We start from the raw sequence: 14,776 nt of genomic DNA, 5'->3' as shown, positions 1-14,776 counted from the left end.
TATGGATTAAAAAGAAAACATATGTCTGAAATTAAAATTGATTTATAAATATCCTAAAATGTTTTTCTTTTGTACAAGCTTGTATCCAATAACTAATTGAATATCCAAATATGTGTGGTATATTAAGAAGAAATACACAGTCGTATATGACTATGTGACAAATAACAGTCAAAATATACCCTATTTGAAAGTTGATTATTCAATATTTCTTCACTCTCACGTGCCTAAAAGAGAGGTATCGATGGTTTTTGCCATTTAGCAATTCAGCAAGGTAATTAGAACAAAAAAGAATTCAGATGTTAAAAAAACAAGAGGTATTATGCCAATGAAAAGAAAATATATCTATCAAACCAAAAAATAAAAACAAAAACAGATATAAAAAGAAAAAAGAGAAGTAGGGGTAAATTCGTCTAAATGGATCCTTTAGGGGCTGCTTTGACATTTCATAGAAAGTCAATGCCAATAAGCAGCCATTGTTGGAAAACGTAGACAGGAATTTGTCCACATAAACCTCACAAAAACCCTGTCTTGGCAAGAAGAATAAACGAACCAAAGGTACGTTACAATCTGAATTTTCACTTTATTTTCGCGATTTCAACTTTCAACAAAATCTGCTTTCCATGGTGTGTTTTTTTAATTAATTTTCTTTGGCCACACGATTAATTAACCCTTGATTTTTTTTTTTAATTTTTTTTTTTTTTTTTGTGTGTGTGCATCGCCTCTTTTGATATTAGGGTTTTATGTGTTTGTTGAGATCAAAGAACTGATGTTATAGATGCTTATTTGAGTTTCACAAGTTATAGGATTACTATGGTAAAATCTTTTTTTACTGATTTTTTTTGTTTTTTGTGTTCTGAATTCTTATCTGAGGTACTTTGTGGCAATTGAAATAGAAGAATTAATCTAAATAGCTGCCCACCCAATCACGGAAACTGAAAATAGCTGGCGGATAGATAATATGTGTGTAATTTATGTATACTGGCTAGGAAAAGTAAATAGTGAATCCAGCCGGCTATTTGTGTAAAGGTTCCATTGAAATATTCAGCATTTCTGAATTCAGATCATTTTCTGTAATAAAGGCGATAGGCTTTGTTTATGTTAATCGTTTGTCATGTATGCACTTTTACCTGTTTTGCTTGGGTTAATGATAATTAATTGACTAGAGAAGTGATACATGTGGAATTGGCATTGTATTGTTAGTGAGTTTGTCATATCTTACATAGAATAATTTAGCTTGTGTTCTTCTTTATTAGTTATTTGATATGATAAATCCCACCCCAAAACTAAGGGGCTTGGTCCCTTGGGGGTCGTTTAGTTCAAAACCGGGATAGTCCAGGATTATAATCTCAGGATTAAAACCAAGACTATAACTTAGATAACTTATCCCAATTTCTCTATGGGATAAGTTATACCAAGGTTTTGTTATAAAAATAATACTGCTTTTACTAGTACCTCCAACCAAACATGAGATAAGTTTAATCCCAAAATTTAAGCTTTAATCCCAAAATTTAAGCCGAGATAACCCGCCTATTCCCTTGACGGAACGGCCCATTAGTGTCTTGAACCCGCAACCTCGTGGTTGGACGTAGAGGGTAGTATTGAACACAGGCTATCCCTTGGTACCTCGCACCACCAACCTTATGTTGATATACTCTTTACTAAACTTACAGGTCTTGTCAGAATTAAGTTCTTTGTGCTAGAAATAGAACGCATATCTATTTACATTTATTGAGATTTCACTTGATAAAGACATCTATAATGCATCCTGCGGACCTGGACAGACATACATTACATCTTGCAATAAGAAGTAACATATCTAACGGAAGAACTTATATTGTTTGAGGAATTAGCATTAGTCCATACATTTTGTTTGCTGGGGTTTACACGAAGGAATGGGAAAGAGGGGAGGGGGGCAGGGGGAGGAGGGGACTTAGCTATCCTATCATTTTACGTGTAGAAGGATTAAAAGATATTTATACACAGACATAGATTAGTGTCCTTATCTTTCTGTCTTAAAGATGTTAGCTGGGAAGGGTGCTAAATAAGGAGGGGGTAGAAAGAAGATGTCTTTCATAAGAGAGCTTTGTATATTGAAATTGCTTGGAACTTTTGGAGCGCGTATTGATATTGAGAATTTTTCTCTAGTTCCGATAGCTGGAATAGATTTCCAATAAGGGGAAAATAAGAAGAAGAGGTGGCACTTTAGAATGCCAGAGAGTGAAATTATAACTAGGGCTGGATGTACTCTGTGGAGGTAACATAGTACGGTATTTTCCCTTGATCTAAAAATAATAATACTTGGTGTTTTTCCTTTTCCTTTGTATAAGTAAAAGATGAGCTGAATGAAGTGGGATATGGCTAAGGTATTCTAGACTCTAGAGCCCTTTGTGGAAAGTAAAAAGAGAAAATTTACAGAATATGCTAAATTCTTGTAGTGGCCTTTTATTCTCCTCTCTTATATGTTCTCTTCTTATGGGTGGTGCCATGGTGGCTAGGTATTTGAATCAGATTTCCGTAGCATTTTTTGTTGTCAATTGATTGCGAGCCGTTAGAAGTTGATCATTTTAAAGTGTGATACTGGAAAGTCTAATTTGAAATGATAATTGGTAGGGTTAACATTTTTTGTCGGGCAGCTAATTTTTTTGACAAAGTTATAATTTGAATTTTGAAGATAATCAGGACTTTAGATAGTTACCATTATTTACTGTATTGCTGGAAAGAAAGGGGCTGAACAAGAAGACTCGGAACACTATGCCACACATCATCTGGTGGACTATTTGGCTGGAATGAAACAGTAGAAATTTTCAAGGCAAAAGGACAGACATACGTAGCCTTAAACGCAGATGTACTGTTTTACTAGTTCTTGTGGTGCAACTTGTCTCTTGTAAATAATGTGCATGCAATGTTAGACACGATAGAGGAGTCGTGTAATATGTCATTTCTTTTCGTAGCACTGCTCAGTACATGTTTACCATCTAAAATATTTTTCATTACGTATAGAAAAAAAGATAGTTATCTTTGCTGGGGGTTTTGTCTTTTGGAAGGCTGGTTCAATTAAAATACTTTGGTGTATATATATATATATATATATCTTTTGTCCTTCTGGTGGCTGATTTGTGAGTAATGCTAATCTGATAGCCATCATCAATCTTTTGTTTCCTAAATCTTGCAGCCTGCTTTGAAAATGGGGTCAGCCGTATCTTCGACGCAACTGCCGGGCGGACTATCAAAGGAGAGCACTTCAACAGCTATATCTTCATCGCCACAGGGGGGTGAACTACCCAAGGAGAGCACTTCAACAGCCACATGTTCATCAGCTCCCGCTACGGTCCCTGCAGATTCAAAGCCAAAGAAGAAGATTTGTTGTGCTTGCCCAGAGACTAAGAAGGTAAGGGATGAATGCATCGTGGAACATGGTGAATCCACTTGTGAGAAATGGATTGAGGCTCATCGGCAATGCCTTCGAGCTGAAGGCTTCAACGTCTGAAATTGGTTATAGAACTAATTCTCCAAAAAAAGATGAAAGCTTCTATACTTATGTAGAATGTCCGCTTTGTGTTAACATTACAAAAACCAGTTAGCTACATTCTTACAGATTATTTGTACCAAACATTTTTTTTAAGCGTATTCAGAATAAAGCAGGGGATAGTTTTTCAGAAACAATTGCTTTCTGGGCAGGAAATAGAACAAATGTTTTGGCTTCCCTTTTGTTGAGAGAACTTGGAAAGTGGACGTCCCAATAGACTTTGAAGATTATGTAGATTTGTGCTTTTCCTTTTATCTGTGCATTTCCTTTATTATATATACCTCGTCTTTTAATCTTTTCACATGTTTCTTCCATTTCCTTTTTCATCTGCTTTTAAGCATGGCCCAGAGAATGCAGAAAGTGTTTGGCTCAGAGATTTAAATCAATAGGTGAGTCATTGGCTTATTGCTAACACCCAAGCCTTCTTTGACATTCTCTGTGCCTTCTTCTCTACCAATTCTTCAAATATTATGATTTATATCAATCATTATTTGCCCCCAAATATCTTTTCTTCCACTTAAATGGAAGAACAAACGAAATAAATTTTAAATGTGAGACAAGAGGGTGAGAAGTCAATAGAAACAAAAGTCTTCGCTGAAGATTGTAGTAGAGTGGTAAGTAGTCCTTTGGTATTAAAGAAAAGTCTCAGATTTGAGGTCCGAGAATAGAATCGTCTTTTGAAGGGGAGTGTTTTACTCCTAAAGTGAAACTTGGCGTGAATTTAAGTTAGCCGAACTTTAAAGCCGGTGATACAAGAAAACAGAAGCCCTTCGCTGAATTTTCTTTTCTTCATATCTTTTCATGCCTTTCTTGATTTCTCTTTGTTTTTTGTTTAAAAAAATTTATTTCGTTTTCTCATTTAATAAACTGAAGAAATAGTACCGAAATGATGATAAATATTTTGGAAAATGGCACAGAACACATGAAAAGTGACAAAGATTAGAAGCTGTCGCATCCTAGTCTAACAACTATTCGATGTTTTGACTTTGCATAGTAAGATTCAGAGAAGACTACTAGTATAACTTCAAGTACAAATTGAGCTCTAATAACTTCTTCAAGCTCTGCTAGAACAAAGATAAAAGAAGTGATGGAAGAGATGAAATTTTGAAGATTGAGAGACGCTCTTGTTATTTCTAATGAGACAGTTCGGCAACAGACAATTCAAAGAGCGTCCCATATATTTTGCTCGTAACAATCAATAAGTTTTCTGGATAAAATAATATTAGACATTCCATCTTCTGACGCAACACTTTTTATCTTATTGGACGTACAATACTTTTAATATTCCTAGTATGAATTTGCTCCCAATTATTCATTCTTTGACAAAAGAAAAGAAAAAAAGAACACTTAAATAAAGGGCCGATTTGCGGTGAGGAATTAGCATACAAACTAGCCCTTTCGTACGGGTGGAACTAGCCCTTTCGTATGGGTTCGGACGGATCTAGTAGTTTTAGGTCAAATTCTAATATGTACAAATTATTAATTTAAAACTCAATAATTTTAAAATATTAAAATCAAACACATAAACATTAATTCCTGACGCCGTCTCAGCTCGCCTTGATTCTTCCCGTTCATAGACCAAGGAAAGCTAAACATAACTCAATAGTCGAAATAAAATTGATTCATGAAAATAATGAAAAAACTTTACCCCCAAAAAATGAAAAATTATGTAAATACCCATTTGGCCATGAGAATTTTTTACTTTTTTCCTCATTTTTTTTTTACTTTATATGAAAATCAGCATTTATTGAGCTTTTTTTTTTTTACTTTTTTAATCGCTTTGAATCTCTTAGCCTTATCTGACCTCTTTTTATGCTTTTATTAAGCCGAGGGTCTTTTGGAAACAGCCATCCTACCTTGGTAGGAGTAAGGTCTGCGTACACTCTACCCTCTCCAGACCCCACGTTGTGGAATTTCACTGGGTTGTTGTTGTTGATGAAAATCAGCATTTAAAATTTAAAAATCACCTGAAACCTGTATTCACTTTTTTTTTTTTTTCACTTCAGTATACTCAAACAATCAAATATTCTTTACAAAAACTATAACCAAACACAACTCCAACTTTAAAATTCCAAATAAAGTGAAAAATATAGTTTTCATGGTCAAACGCCTTACTAAAATCAAATTCGCCCGCAGTCCGCAAGACGAGGTTAAAAATATTTAATCCTTCTATAGATCTCTCTAGAACCCCCAAAAAACCCTAGAGATCTCCCTTTTAAAAGCCCTTCCTTATTCAGCAGTGACATGAACGCCACTATTTCCAACTATGGCTACTCTATCTAGGCTTCAAAGCTTAACAAACAACACTTCACTCCAAAATCTCATTCACCGTCATCTCCTCCGCCACGTGGCCACCCCACATCCATTTAACATTTTCCCTGAATCTCAACCGTTGATACATTTTGATTCACAAAATGTAAAGTCGTGTTTGGCTGGACATTTTTCTGATAATAATAAGTTGAATTCAAATGCTAATGAATTTGTTCTGAATTTGCGTACCTTTGATTTGTCTATGATGGAGCTACGTGGCAGCCGTTCGAGTAGTAGTAAGAACCGACCTGATTTGGATGAAGATATTGAAGATGATGATGATGATGATTTTGATGATGATGATGATGATGATGTTGATGATGTGTATGGAAGTGGAAGTAGTGATGATGATGATGACGACAACAATGGCCGTCGTGGTGGTGGTTCCCGTGTTGGTGGTGCTTATACAGTGTGAAATTTGGACCAAGTCCGATTTGCCCATTTTGTCATTGTTATATGCTACTAATAGTATCAGTTTATTTTGCTTTGCTGAGCAATGAAATTGTTTGGTCTTACCTGTGAGTTTGTGCTTTTTTCTAACCGTTTCCCTCTGCAAAAACACGTGTTGAATAACTGAGTTTTTTTTTTTTTTTTTGATTTCTCGTTCAGAATCATGTTGGGAAGTTGCACTATAAACAGAAAGTGCTACCTAATAAAGTTAATTTTAAAATCCAACCTCTGATAATGAGTACGTATCACTCCATGCTAATTTTATCTTGGTTCTATATTATCGCGTAATTTTACAGTTGTTCCTTGCTCTGATTGACAAAGCTAGCAATACAAAATTAGGCCATCAAATTTGACGGAGACTTCGCACAAGCCGTTCAATTTTGGGCACAGTTGTGTACTTGGATTGAAAATAATTCGTTCATGAACCAATTTTGAGGTAAATTTGTATACCTTAATTGAAAATTGGGCCAATTTTGGCCATGTAAGCAGGGGCGGACCCAATGTGTTGGGTGGGGGACACGTGCCCCCCAAACTTTGAAAAAAAATCCTATATATATATATATATATCTTGAAAAACTATGATATATTTTAAAAAGATTCCTCAAACATAATTGCAAAAGTAATTTAGTTAGTAGGAGTGCCCCTGAGTGCTCATTGGTCACCATCCGAGATCAAATTTCGGTTCCAACACAATTTTTTTCACCTATATATTTGTATTTTCGCCACTGTTACGCTATTAGTGACCGATTTAATACGGTATTATCCCTCAGTTGTCATTAAAAAATTTGTTGCCGTGTATGTTAAAATAATAGTGCTCTCGCCGTCTTGAAATCCTGGATCTGCCTGAATGTAAGCATAGGTATCTCATAAGCTGGTAAAAGATAGAAAAACAGGTTCATTCTCTATTCAAACCTTTACTTTAAGCACATCTTTCAGTGATGAATAATGGTGTAAAATTTATGCGCTCTCCTTAGCCATGTACTGCTAAAGACTAAAATGGAGTAATATATTTTCAAGATTAATAGACTCAAACTAAAACTAATCACACAAATCATAAGCTAACAACGATTGAGACGTATGCACTTTTACTGGTTCCCGGCCCTGACTCCGTCAATGCAGGCTAATGCTGTCCTCCTTTAAATTCCGCATAGTACGAGTTTAGTGTATCTATCCTTTTTTTTTTGGCGCGGATTACCCTTCAGTTGGGGTGGTCTAGAATTTTTTCCCTTTAAATTGATGGTCTTTAAGTTATGCGCCTCAAATTGGTGATCTTTAAATTTTGTCTTTTGCTTTTACAAATTCTGACTTAAGACAGAATTTGTAAAGGCAGAGGGCAAAAATTAAAGACCACCCCAAGCGAAGGACAAACCTGCAAATTGCCCGTTTCTATCCTACACTAGTAAATTGATCCGCGCTTCGCATGGTTATTACAACCTCATCAAACTTATAAAATGACATTTTTATTTAAACTTGAATACTAAGTGAAAAACTCATTTTTGACCCGTTCTCTTCACAATTGTCTATTTTTGATGTATTCAAATATTTGTCACTTGTTCTCTGCTCAATTGTATAGTTTTAATGTATTCAAATACTTTTAACAAAATTTATGAGAGCTTTAGTTGTAAATATACTATCAGTAATTTCTATTGTTTTGAGAAAAATTACAAAAATATTTTTTCATTTTATTTCAATCTTCTACATAATTGTTAAAACTGCATGTTATCTTCTAAATATTATATTTTAATTCCTCATACAATTAATGCTTTAACAAAACAAATTAATAGTGTCAGCAAGTACACTTGTTGGCATACATAATATTCTTTAATTTAATTAAATACATAGTTAATTGTTTCATTAAAAGGTTAAATATTTTTATTTTAAAGCTGTCATGTTTTAACGTGTCAAAAAAATAAGAATGGAGAAATCATGATGTGTCAATTTTCCCAACAAACTACATATAGTTTGTTGAAGGATGTGGTATAGCGGATGGAGTTGCTCCTCGATTAAAAAAACTCTATTAATCCATAAGATGTATGCACTGAACTTCGTAAAATGACATATTTCTGCCTCTCACTACCAAAATATTGGGAAAAATATATGGACAAAAACCAATGGCTTTTTGCGCGAAAATTAAAGTTATCTCAATATAGTTTTTATTCTTCAATATTGTCATGGGATTAAATTTTTTGTTCCAAAGGTAAGGAGTAAACAATGAAAGAAATGCTAATAGAATGTCAGGATATGTATCAATGGAAATGCTCATAGAATGTCAGGATATATATACCAATAAAGACACATATATATTTTTGCGAGTCCAATCGTGCATAATAATTTTGCAGGGAACGAATCTCGCCATAAAATTTAAAATTTCCTTAGATATAAAAACTAAAAAGGCAACACAATATTTTAAAGATTCATGTAATTTTTTAGGCTTTGAAACAGACTTCTATATCCCATTTTTCACAAAAAATTAGCAGTAAAAAAAAAAAAAGGAATGTTAACTTTAAAAGCACGCTAATACAAACTGAATTTAATCTTTATTTTCTTTCTTTATCTTGTTCATTTAATATTTTCTTTGTTATCATTACTGTTCTCTTCACATCTCTTCTTCTTACCACAGCCATTGTTTCAGCTTCATATCAAAAACGACTAATGGAAAAGACATCTTGATTAATAAGTAATAACTTTTCACCCTTCCATTTGCAAAGTTATTATTTAATAGGTATGAAGAGATGAGAGAAAAGATTTTCCAATTAAAACCCATTTTATTATAATTATGCAATCTCAAATGAGTATGGGAGAATCGGGCAGCGTACATGTCCTTTGTTATCACTGTTGCCACCTTCATAGATTGGAATTGGAGTTTTTAACGTTTTCCAATTAAAACGTAGATGAGAAGAATTAAAAAAATCGTTTTAGTGAATTAAAAAAATCGTTGATTTAGAATTGAAGTGCTGTTGGGTTTCTCAAACTGACTTTGATTATTCGAACGGTTGTTTTGCAGTTAGAAGTAATTATTGGGTTTTTAAAAATAGCATAAATTGGGAAAAGTAGGGGAAAAACTTAAAAAATTGAGGAAAAAGATAAATGAGTTTCTGATATCTCCTGGGATTTAGAGAGTGTACGCGTAAGCGGTTTGTTTATGCAATTATAATATATATAAATTTAACTTATGTGACACTTTTTTCTTTTAATCAATTATATGTGACATCTTCTTATATCTAGTAATAATTTCAGTTTAAACTTCTCATTTTATCTTTAACAGTCATCCAAATATTTATAATATATTTTAAATCACAAATTTTAAAAATCTTCGTGTTATTTAAACACGATTTGACAGGACGAAGTGACATATTTGTTTCGGAAAAGGGCCAAATATACCCCTGTATTATTGGAAAAGGGTCAAATATACCCCTCGTTATAATTTAGGTTCAAATATACCCCTGCAGTTATACTATGGGTTCACACATACCCCTCATCCGTTAAGTTTGTCCAAGTTAGACATCCAGTCCTATGTGACAATGACATTTAATGAGGTGGATGCCACGTGGCATGCCGCCTCAGTCCCCTAATCCATTTTACCTTCCCCTCTATTTGTTCTTCCACCATTAAAGTGTTCTTCCCTTCCGCCACCATTGCCACCATTTCGATTAAGACAGGTTCCATAGTCCAAAAAGATTTTATAAACAAAATGCAGGTCAGTTCTCCATTTTCATGGCGGGATTTTGAATTTTCTTCTTTTTTCTCACTGCAAATTGAATAATTGTTAACTTTTTTCTTTTTTGGCTGTGTAATTTATGTACTTTTAGGAGGAAAGAACAGTACGAGTAGGTAATGTATCAGCTGAGGGGCAGGTTCCCGAGTTCTTGAAAAACACTACGAGTAAGAACAGTCCATTGGAAGAACATTTTTTCGGAGCTCTAATTATATGACGGTAATGGTGGCAAGAGTGGTGGAGGGTAAGAAAATTTCAGTGGTGGAAGAATAAAGAGAAGTGAGTGGTAAAATGGGTTAGGGGCACTGAGGTGGCATGCAATGTAGGGTTGGATGTTCAACTTGGACAAACTTAAAGGAGAAGGAGTATATTTAAACCTATAATATAACGATGGGGGTTTATTTGAAAAAGAGGGGTATATTTGACCCTTTTCTGACAGTAGAGGGGTACATTCGGCCCTTTTCCGTATTTGTTTTTACAAGAGGGATAAAAGAAAGAAAAAACGTTTCCTTTCCTTTTCTTTACACCTTCTATTTGGCAGACGTAGATTTGATCTGCATTCAGCTAAATTTAGCTTAAGCATTATAAGTGATATTTGCCTCAACACTCAACTCGACATTTGCCAATTTCTCCAATTGTTTATCAGTTAACAAGAAAACCAAATGCCGATATTTAGTTCATCATCATCTAGCTCTTCAAAATCATGGATCCTTAATGGTCTAGCTGTAGGTGCTGCAATGGCTGCAGCTTTCGGGGCTCGGGCCTACCTTATCCGATCCGGCAGGTTTCGGAGCCGGGTCATTGGAATTATACCCGCCCGTTTTGCTTCCACTCGCTTCCAGGGTAAACCCCTTGTTCATATCCTCGGCAAACCCATGATTCAGGTATTTCTATAACAGGAAATTGCACGATTTGCCCTTCAAATGGGCTGGTCTTTAATTTTTGCCCTTCAAATGGGCTGGTCTTTAATTTTTGCCCTTCAAATGGGCTGGTCTTTAACTTTTTCCCTTCAAAATCATTTTTTAAAGGTGCGGACATAACTTGTAGGATATTATGATGCGAATATATAAAACAGTTGTTTGCCTTGACGGGCAAAAATTAAAGGCCAGCACAAAATAGGGGTAAAAGTGCAAATGACCCGTTGTAAATTGCATGATTTTGTCAATTGTGAAGAGAATTGGTCAAATGGAGCACAGATTACAAAATGGATACTACTCGCTAGAGGAGAATTCAGTATTCAAGCTCTATGGGTTCAACCTTTAACGTTCTTAGTATTGAATTTGAACCCATTATATTTTTGAAGTTATGGAATCATATCTACTATTTGTTGCAAATTTAGTGGATTTCATACATAAATTATGCTCTGCGTCGAAACTACTGGGTTTAGATGACAAAATATCAATTTTCGAATACTTAACAAGTGTCTACATCCTGAGTAATTCTAAGTTTTCTTTAAATATTAACAAGCCACCGATCTCAACTAACATTCAATTTAAGAGAAGAATGTAATTACTGAATTTTTTGGAAACTGCATACAATATTCGTAGTGCAATCTCTTCGTTTGAAATTCTTTACCTCTAATGTAGCTTTAATCAGGATGCACTATCATAGTCATCATTTCCAAAGGAGGTGACACCCTCACCAGATTCAAATTCTTAATTGCAGAGAACATGGGAAAGGGCAAAACTTGCTGCTACATTGGATCACGTTGGTATGTCTCCATTTCACCTAATTTGACTATTTTTTGTAACCTCAACCACAAACCCTGACAAAGATAAAGAGGAAAGAAAAGAGAGAATAAAAAGAGAAGTAGTAGTTCTAAAATTTGCGGATATGTTCGTATTGTTTAACAGTTGTGGCAACAGATGATGAAAAGATAGCTGAGTGCTGCCAAGGTTTTGGTGCTGAAGTAATAATGACCTCTGAATCATGTAGAAATGGTAAATAGAACATGCGCTTGTTTTCTTAATCATAAAGTTTGCACTACTTCTGGTAATTTCAGTTTGTGACATTGCTAATGCTCAGCTGTTAAATTGGAGGAACCGAGCGTTGTAATGAAGCTCTTCAAAAGCTTGGAAAGAAGTATGACATTGTCGTTAACATACAAGGAGATGAACCTCTTATTGAACCAGAGATAATAGATGGCATTGTCAAAGCCCTGCAGGTAAAGTTTCTTCGTTCTTTTTCTTGACAAAAGGCTGTCCACTTATTCCCTGGTTTATATTTTTGAATGATTCACCTTTAACAGCCATGAAATAATTCAAGAAAAAGAGTCTTTGTTGTTTTGCAAGAAAAGGAAGAGATTAGGGTGCAAATCATTAAAAATAATAGGATAAGGTGCAAATCGAAAAAGATAGCACATATTAGGGGTGCAAAATGCAAGGAACTCGCTGAATATCTATGTTTGAGACAATGATTTCGTGATATCATCTCTTGGGATGATGGGTTGTCAGTTGCCACAAAACCTGCATTATATGTAGTCATATCATATTTCTATTGTAAACGTATGAAGAAGAGTTCAGATTTACAAGATTTCTAATGTAATTTCATCTCCTCACAACTTTCTTTCAGCCTCTATATTGCCAGTAGTTTAACTTCGTCATAATATACTACTCTGTATTTATGCAGGCTGCGCCAGACGCGGTTTTTAGCACTGCTGTGACGTCTTTGAAACCTGAGGATGCATTTGATCCAAATCGTGTTAAATGTGTGGTTGATAATCGTGGTTATGCAATCTATTTTTCACGAGGATTGATCCCTTATAACAAGTTAGTCATGATTCTCTGAAAACTCTAATGCAGTAGTATTTCTTATCTACCGTGTGATAAAACCTTATCACTTTGTGCAAACTTTCAGGTCTGGCAAGGTTAATCCTCATTTTCCTTACTTGCTGCACCTTGGAATTCAGGTATTGGATGGTACATATATAGTGCAATTATCATTAGTTTATCTAACAAAATATTGTATGACTGAGCAATTGTCTCTCTCTTATTTCATATCCAGAGCTATGATTCTAAGTTCCTGAAAATATATCCAGAATTGGAACCGACACCATTGCAACTTGAAGAAGATCTTGAACAGTTGAAGGTCCTTGAGAATGGATACAAGATGAAGGTACCAAATCTGCATGCTTGACTTATTCATTTTACTTGTGCTCGCCTGCTCGGGTTATAAAATTGGAGACTCGTCAAGTTAACTTTGTATGCTAATTGGTTGTGTCTGAATATTGTGGAGAAAACAGTTTAAACGCAGAAGAAAAGTTTTTCTCCTTCAATTATATGAAAAACTTTGACGGTAAAAACTTGCCCGCACCTGGTGTGTACACCAAATCATTGAATGCAAGACATGTGTCTTTCGTATACACGTCTCACTTAATAATGATGAAAAAGTGATATTGATTCTCACTTTAATTTTTAATAATTGCTAAAGTTAAATTGGTAAATTGGTTGTGTGAACACCGGGTTTGAGTAAGTATTTACCATATGTAGACAGGAAAATTATAATCTTTTAGATGTAATTATGAAGGGGAAAAAAAAAAGAGAGAGAAACTAAGAATTGTCGATAAGGTTAATCAGTTTCCATTGAAGTCTGCCTTATTGCAGCCTTTCATTTATTTGCTCATCTTCATTTCCTATTTGCCTCTTGTTCTGATTATATATTAGAGTGCTTTTATAGTGGATGGATCTCGTCCTGTATGCAGGTGATTAAAGTTGACCATGAAACTCATGGTGTTGACACCCCGGAAGATGTAGACAAGATAGAACAGTTCATGCGAGAGAGAAACTTGTCTTAGAGCAGAATAAGTTTCTATTGGATGACTTTGGTGTTGTCTAGAGCTATACGTGTTGAGCTTCCTGGAAGCCATTCTCAATCAGAATCAGTGCACCATTGATGTTGCTGAATTCTTGAATGAAAGAACTTGAAATAGGATGAAGTTGTAACAATCCCGCGAATAGTTCAAATTTTGGTGTTTGTGATGTATGTTGTCTTCAACCTTGTTAAGGCTTGTTATTTCCATCGAATTCTGGAATTTGGGTTATTTCTACATGGCAGCCCTCTGTCTGTGCTTAACAAATGTGCTTTAGAGGGCAAGCTGACTGTTGACTGTAGATTTTTCCTAGAGTGTGAATAAAGATGTTCTGTTCTGTATTGGTAGCATCTGAGTCTGATTTTGATTTTCTTTGAAGTCATATTGTGCCAATTTCTAAAGTTCAACAAATTATATTGGTAATGGTGGTCGGACATTGGGTTGTACATGGTTGCAGGTGGATAGCTTCTTGACTAGTTTGACTCTTGGAATGGAACTGCATACCAGTGCTGCCATTTTAATGGGTAATAAGTTGGTATAAGTTTATCAATCTATAAGAAACCAGAACATGTAAGTGCTACTAGCAATACCATACTAATAATTATTATTGTACAAGAAAGGCATTAGTGAGTTGAGATACGTGAAGTCTCATGTTCAAAGATCCATTGGAGGCAAAAACACTTAATAATTTCTTCCCATACCTTGGTGGATAGAGTAACACGGTACTAAGGTGGGGTAGCGAGTTTATCCATGAAATTAGTCGATGTATGTGAATTATTGTACAAGAAAGGCATTAGTGAGTTGAGATACGTGAAGTCTCATGTTCAAAGATCCATTGGAGGCAAAAACACTTAATAATTTCTTCCCATACCTTGGTGGATAGAGTAACACGGTACCTGTGTCGGTGGGGGTAGCAGTTATCCATGAAATTAGTCGATGTATGTGCAAGTCAGTCCAACGCCACGGT

General features: G+C 34.9%; 2 protein-coding genes across 4 annotated transcripts; both read left to right on the top strand.

Moving 5' to 3' along the window:
* Positions 1-414: 414 nt before the first annotated feature.
* On the top strand, positions 415-3,778 carry LOC132037939 (cytochrome c oxidase copper chaperone 1). Of its 2 annotated transcripts, none has more exons than XM_059428607.1 (2): positions 415-555; positions 3,173-3,778. In XM_059428607.1, the coding sequence occupies exon 2, from the start codon at positions 3,185-3,187 to the stop codon at positions 3,485-3,487; it is 303 nt and encodes a 100-aa protein (XP_059284590.1). In that variant the 5' UTR covers positions 415-555; positions 3,173-3,184; the 3' UTR covers positions 3,488-3,778. The 2 variants fall into 2 exon arrangements, with proteins under 2 accessions (XP_059284590.1, XP_059284591.1); XM_059428608.1 differs by lacking the exon at positions 415-555 and adding an exon at positions 1,930-2,845.
* A 6,695-nt stretch (positions 3,779-10,473) lies between these two features.
* On the top strand, positions 10,474-14,156 carry LOC132036704 (3-deoxy-manno-octulosonate cytidylyltransferase, mitochondrial-like). 2 transcript variants are annotated; one of them, XM_059427083.1, is made up of 8 exons: positions 10,474-10,885; positions 11,667-11,712; positions 11,867-11,941; positions 12,041-12,165; positions 12,630-12,769; positions 12,858-12,909; positions 13,005-13,115; positions 13,702-14,156. In XM_059427083.1, the coding sequence occupies exons 1-8, from the start codon at positions 10,664-10,666 to the stop codon at positions 13,792-13,794; spliced, it is 864 nt and encodes a 287-aa protein (XP_059283066.1). In that variant the 5' UTR covers positions 10,474-10,663; the 3' UTR covers positions 13,795-14,156. The 2 variants fall into 2 exon arrangements, with proteins under 2 accessions (XP_059283066.1, XP_059283065.1); XM_059427082.1 differs by having other exon boundaries at positions 10,476-10,885; positions 11,855-11,941.
* The last annotated feature ends 620 nt before the right edge of the window (positions 14,157-14,776 follow it).

Source organism: Lycium ferocissimum, chromosome 11 (genome assembly GCF_029784015.1).
Source record: "Lycium ferocissimum isolate CSIRO_LF1 chromosome 11, AGI_CSIRO_Lferr_CH_V1, whole genome shotgun sequence".
Taxonomy (NCBI): domain Eukaryota; kingdom Viridiplantae; phylum Streptophyta; class Magnoliopsida; order Solanales; family Solanaceae; genus Lycium; species Lycium ferocissimum.
This window is presented reverse-complemented; position numbering and strand designations above follow the sequence as displayed.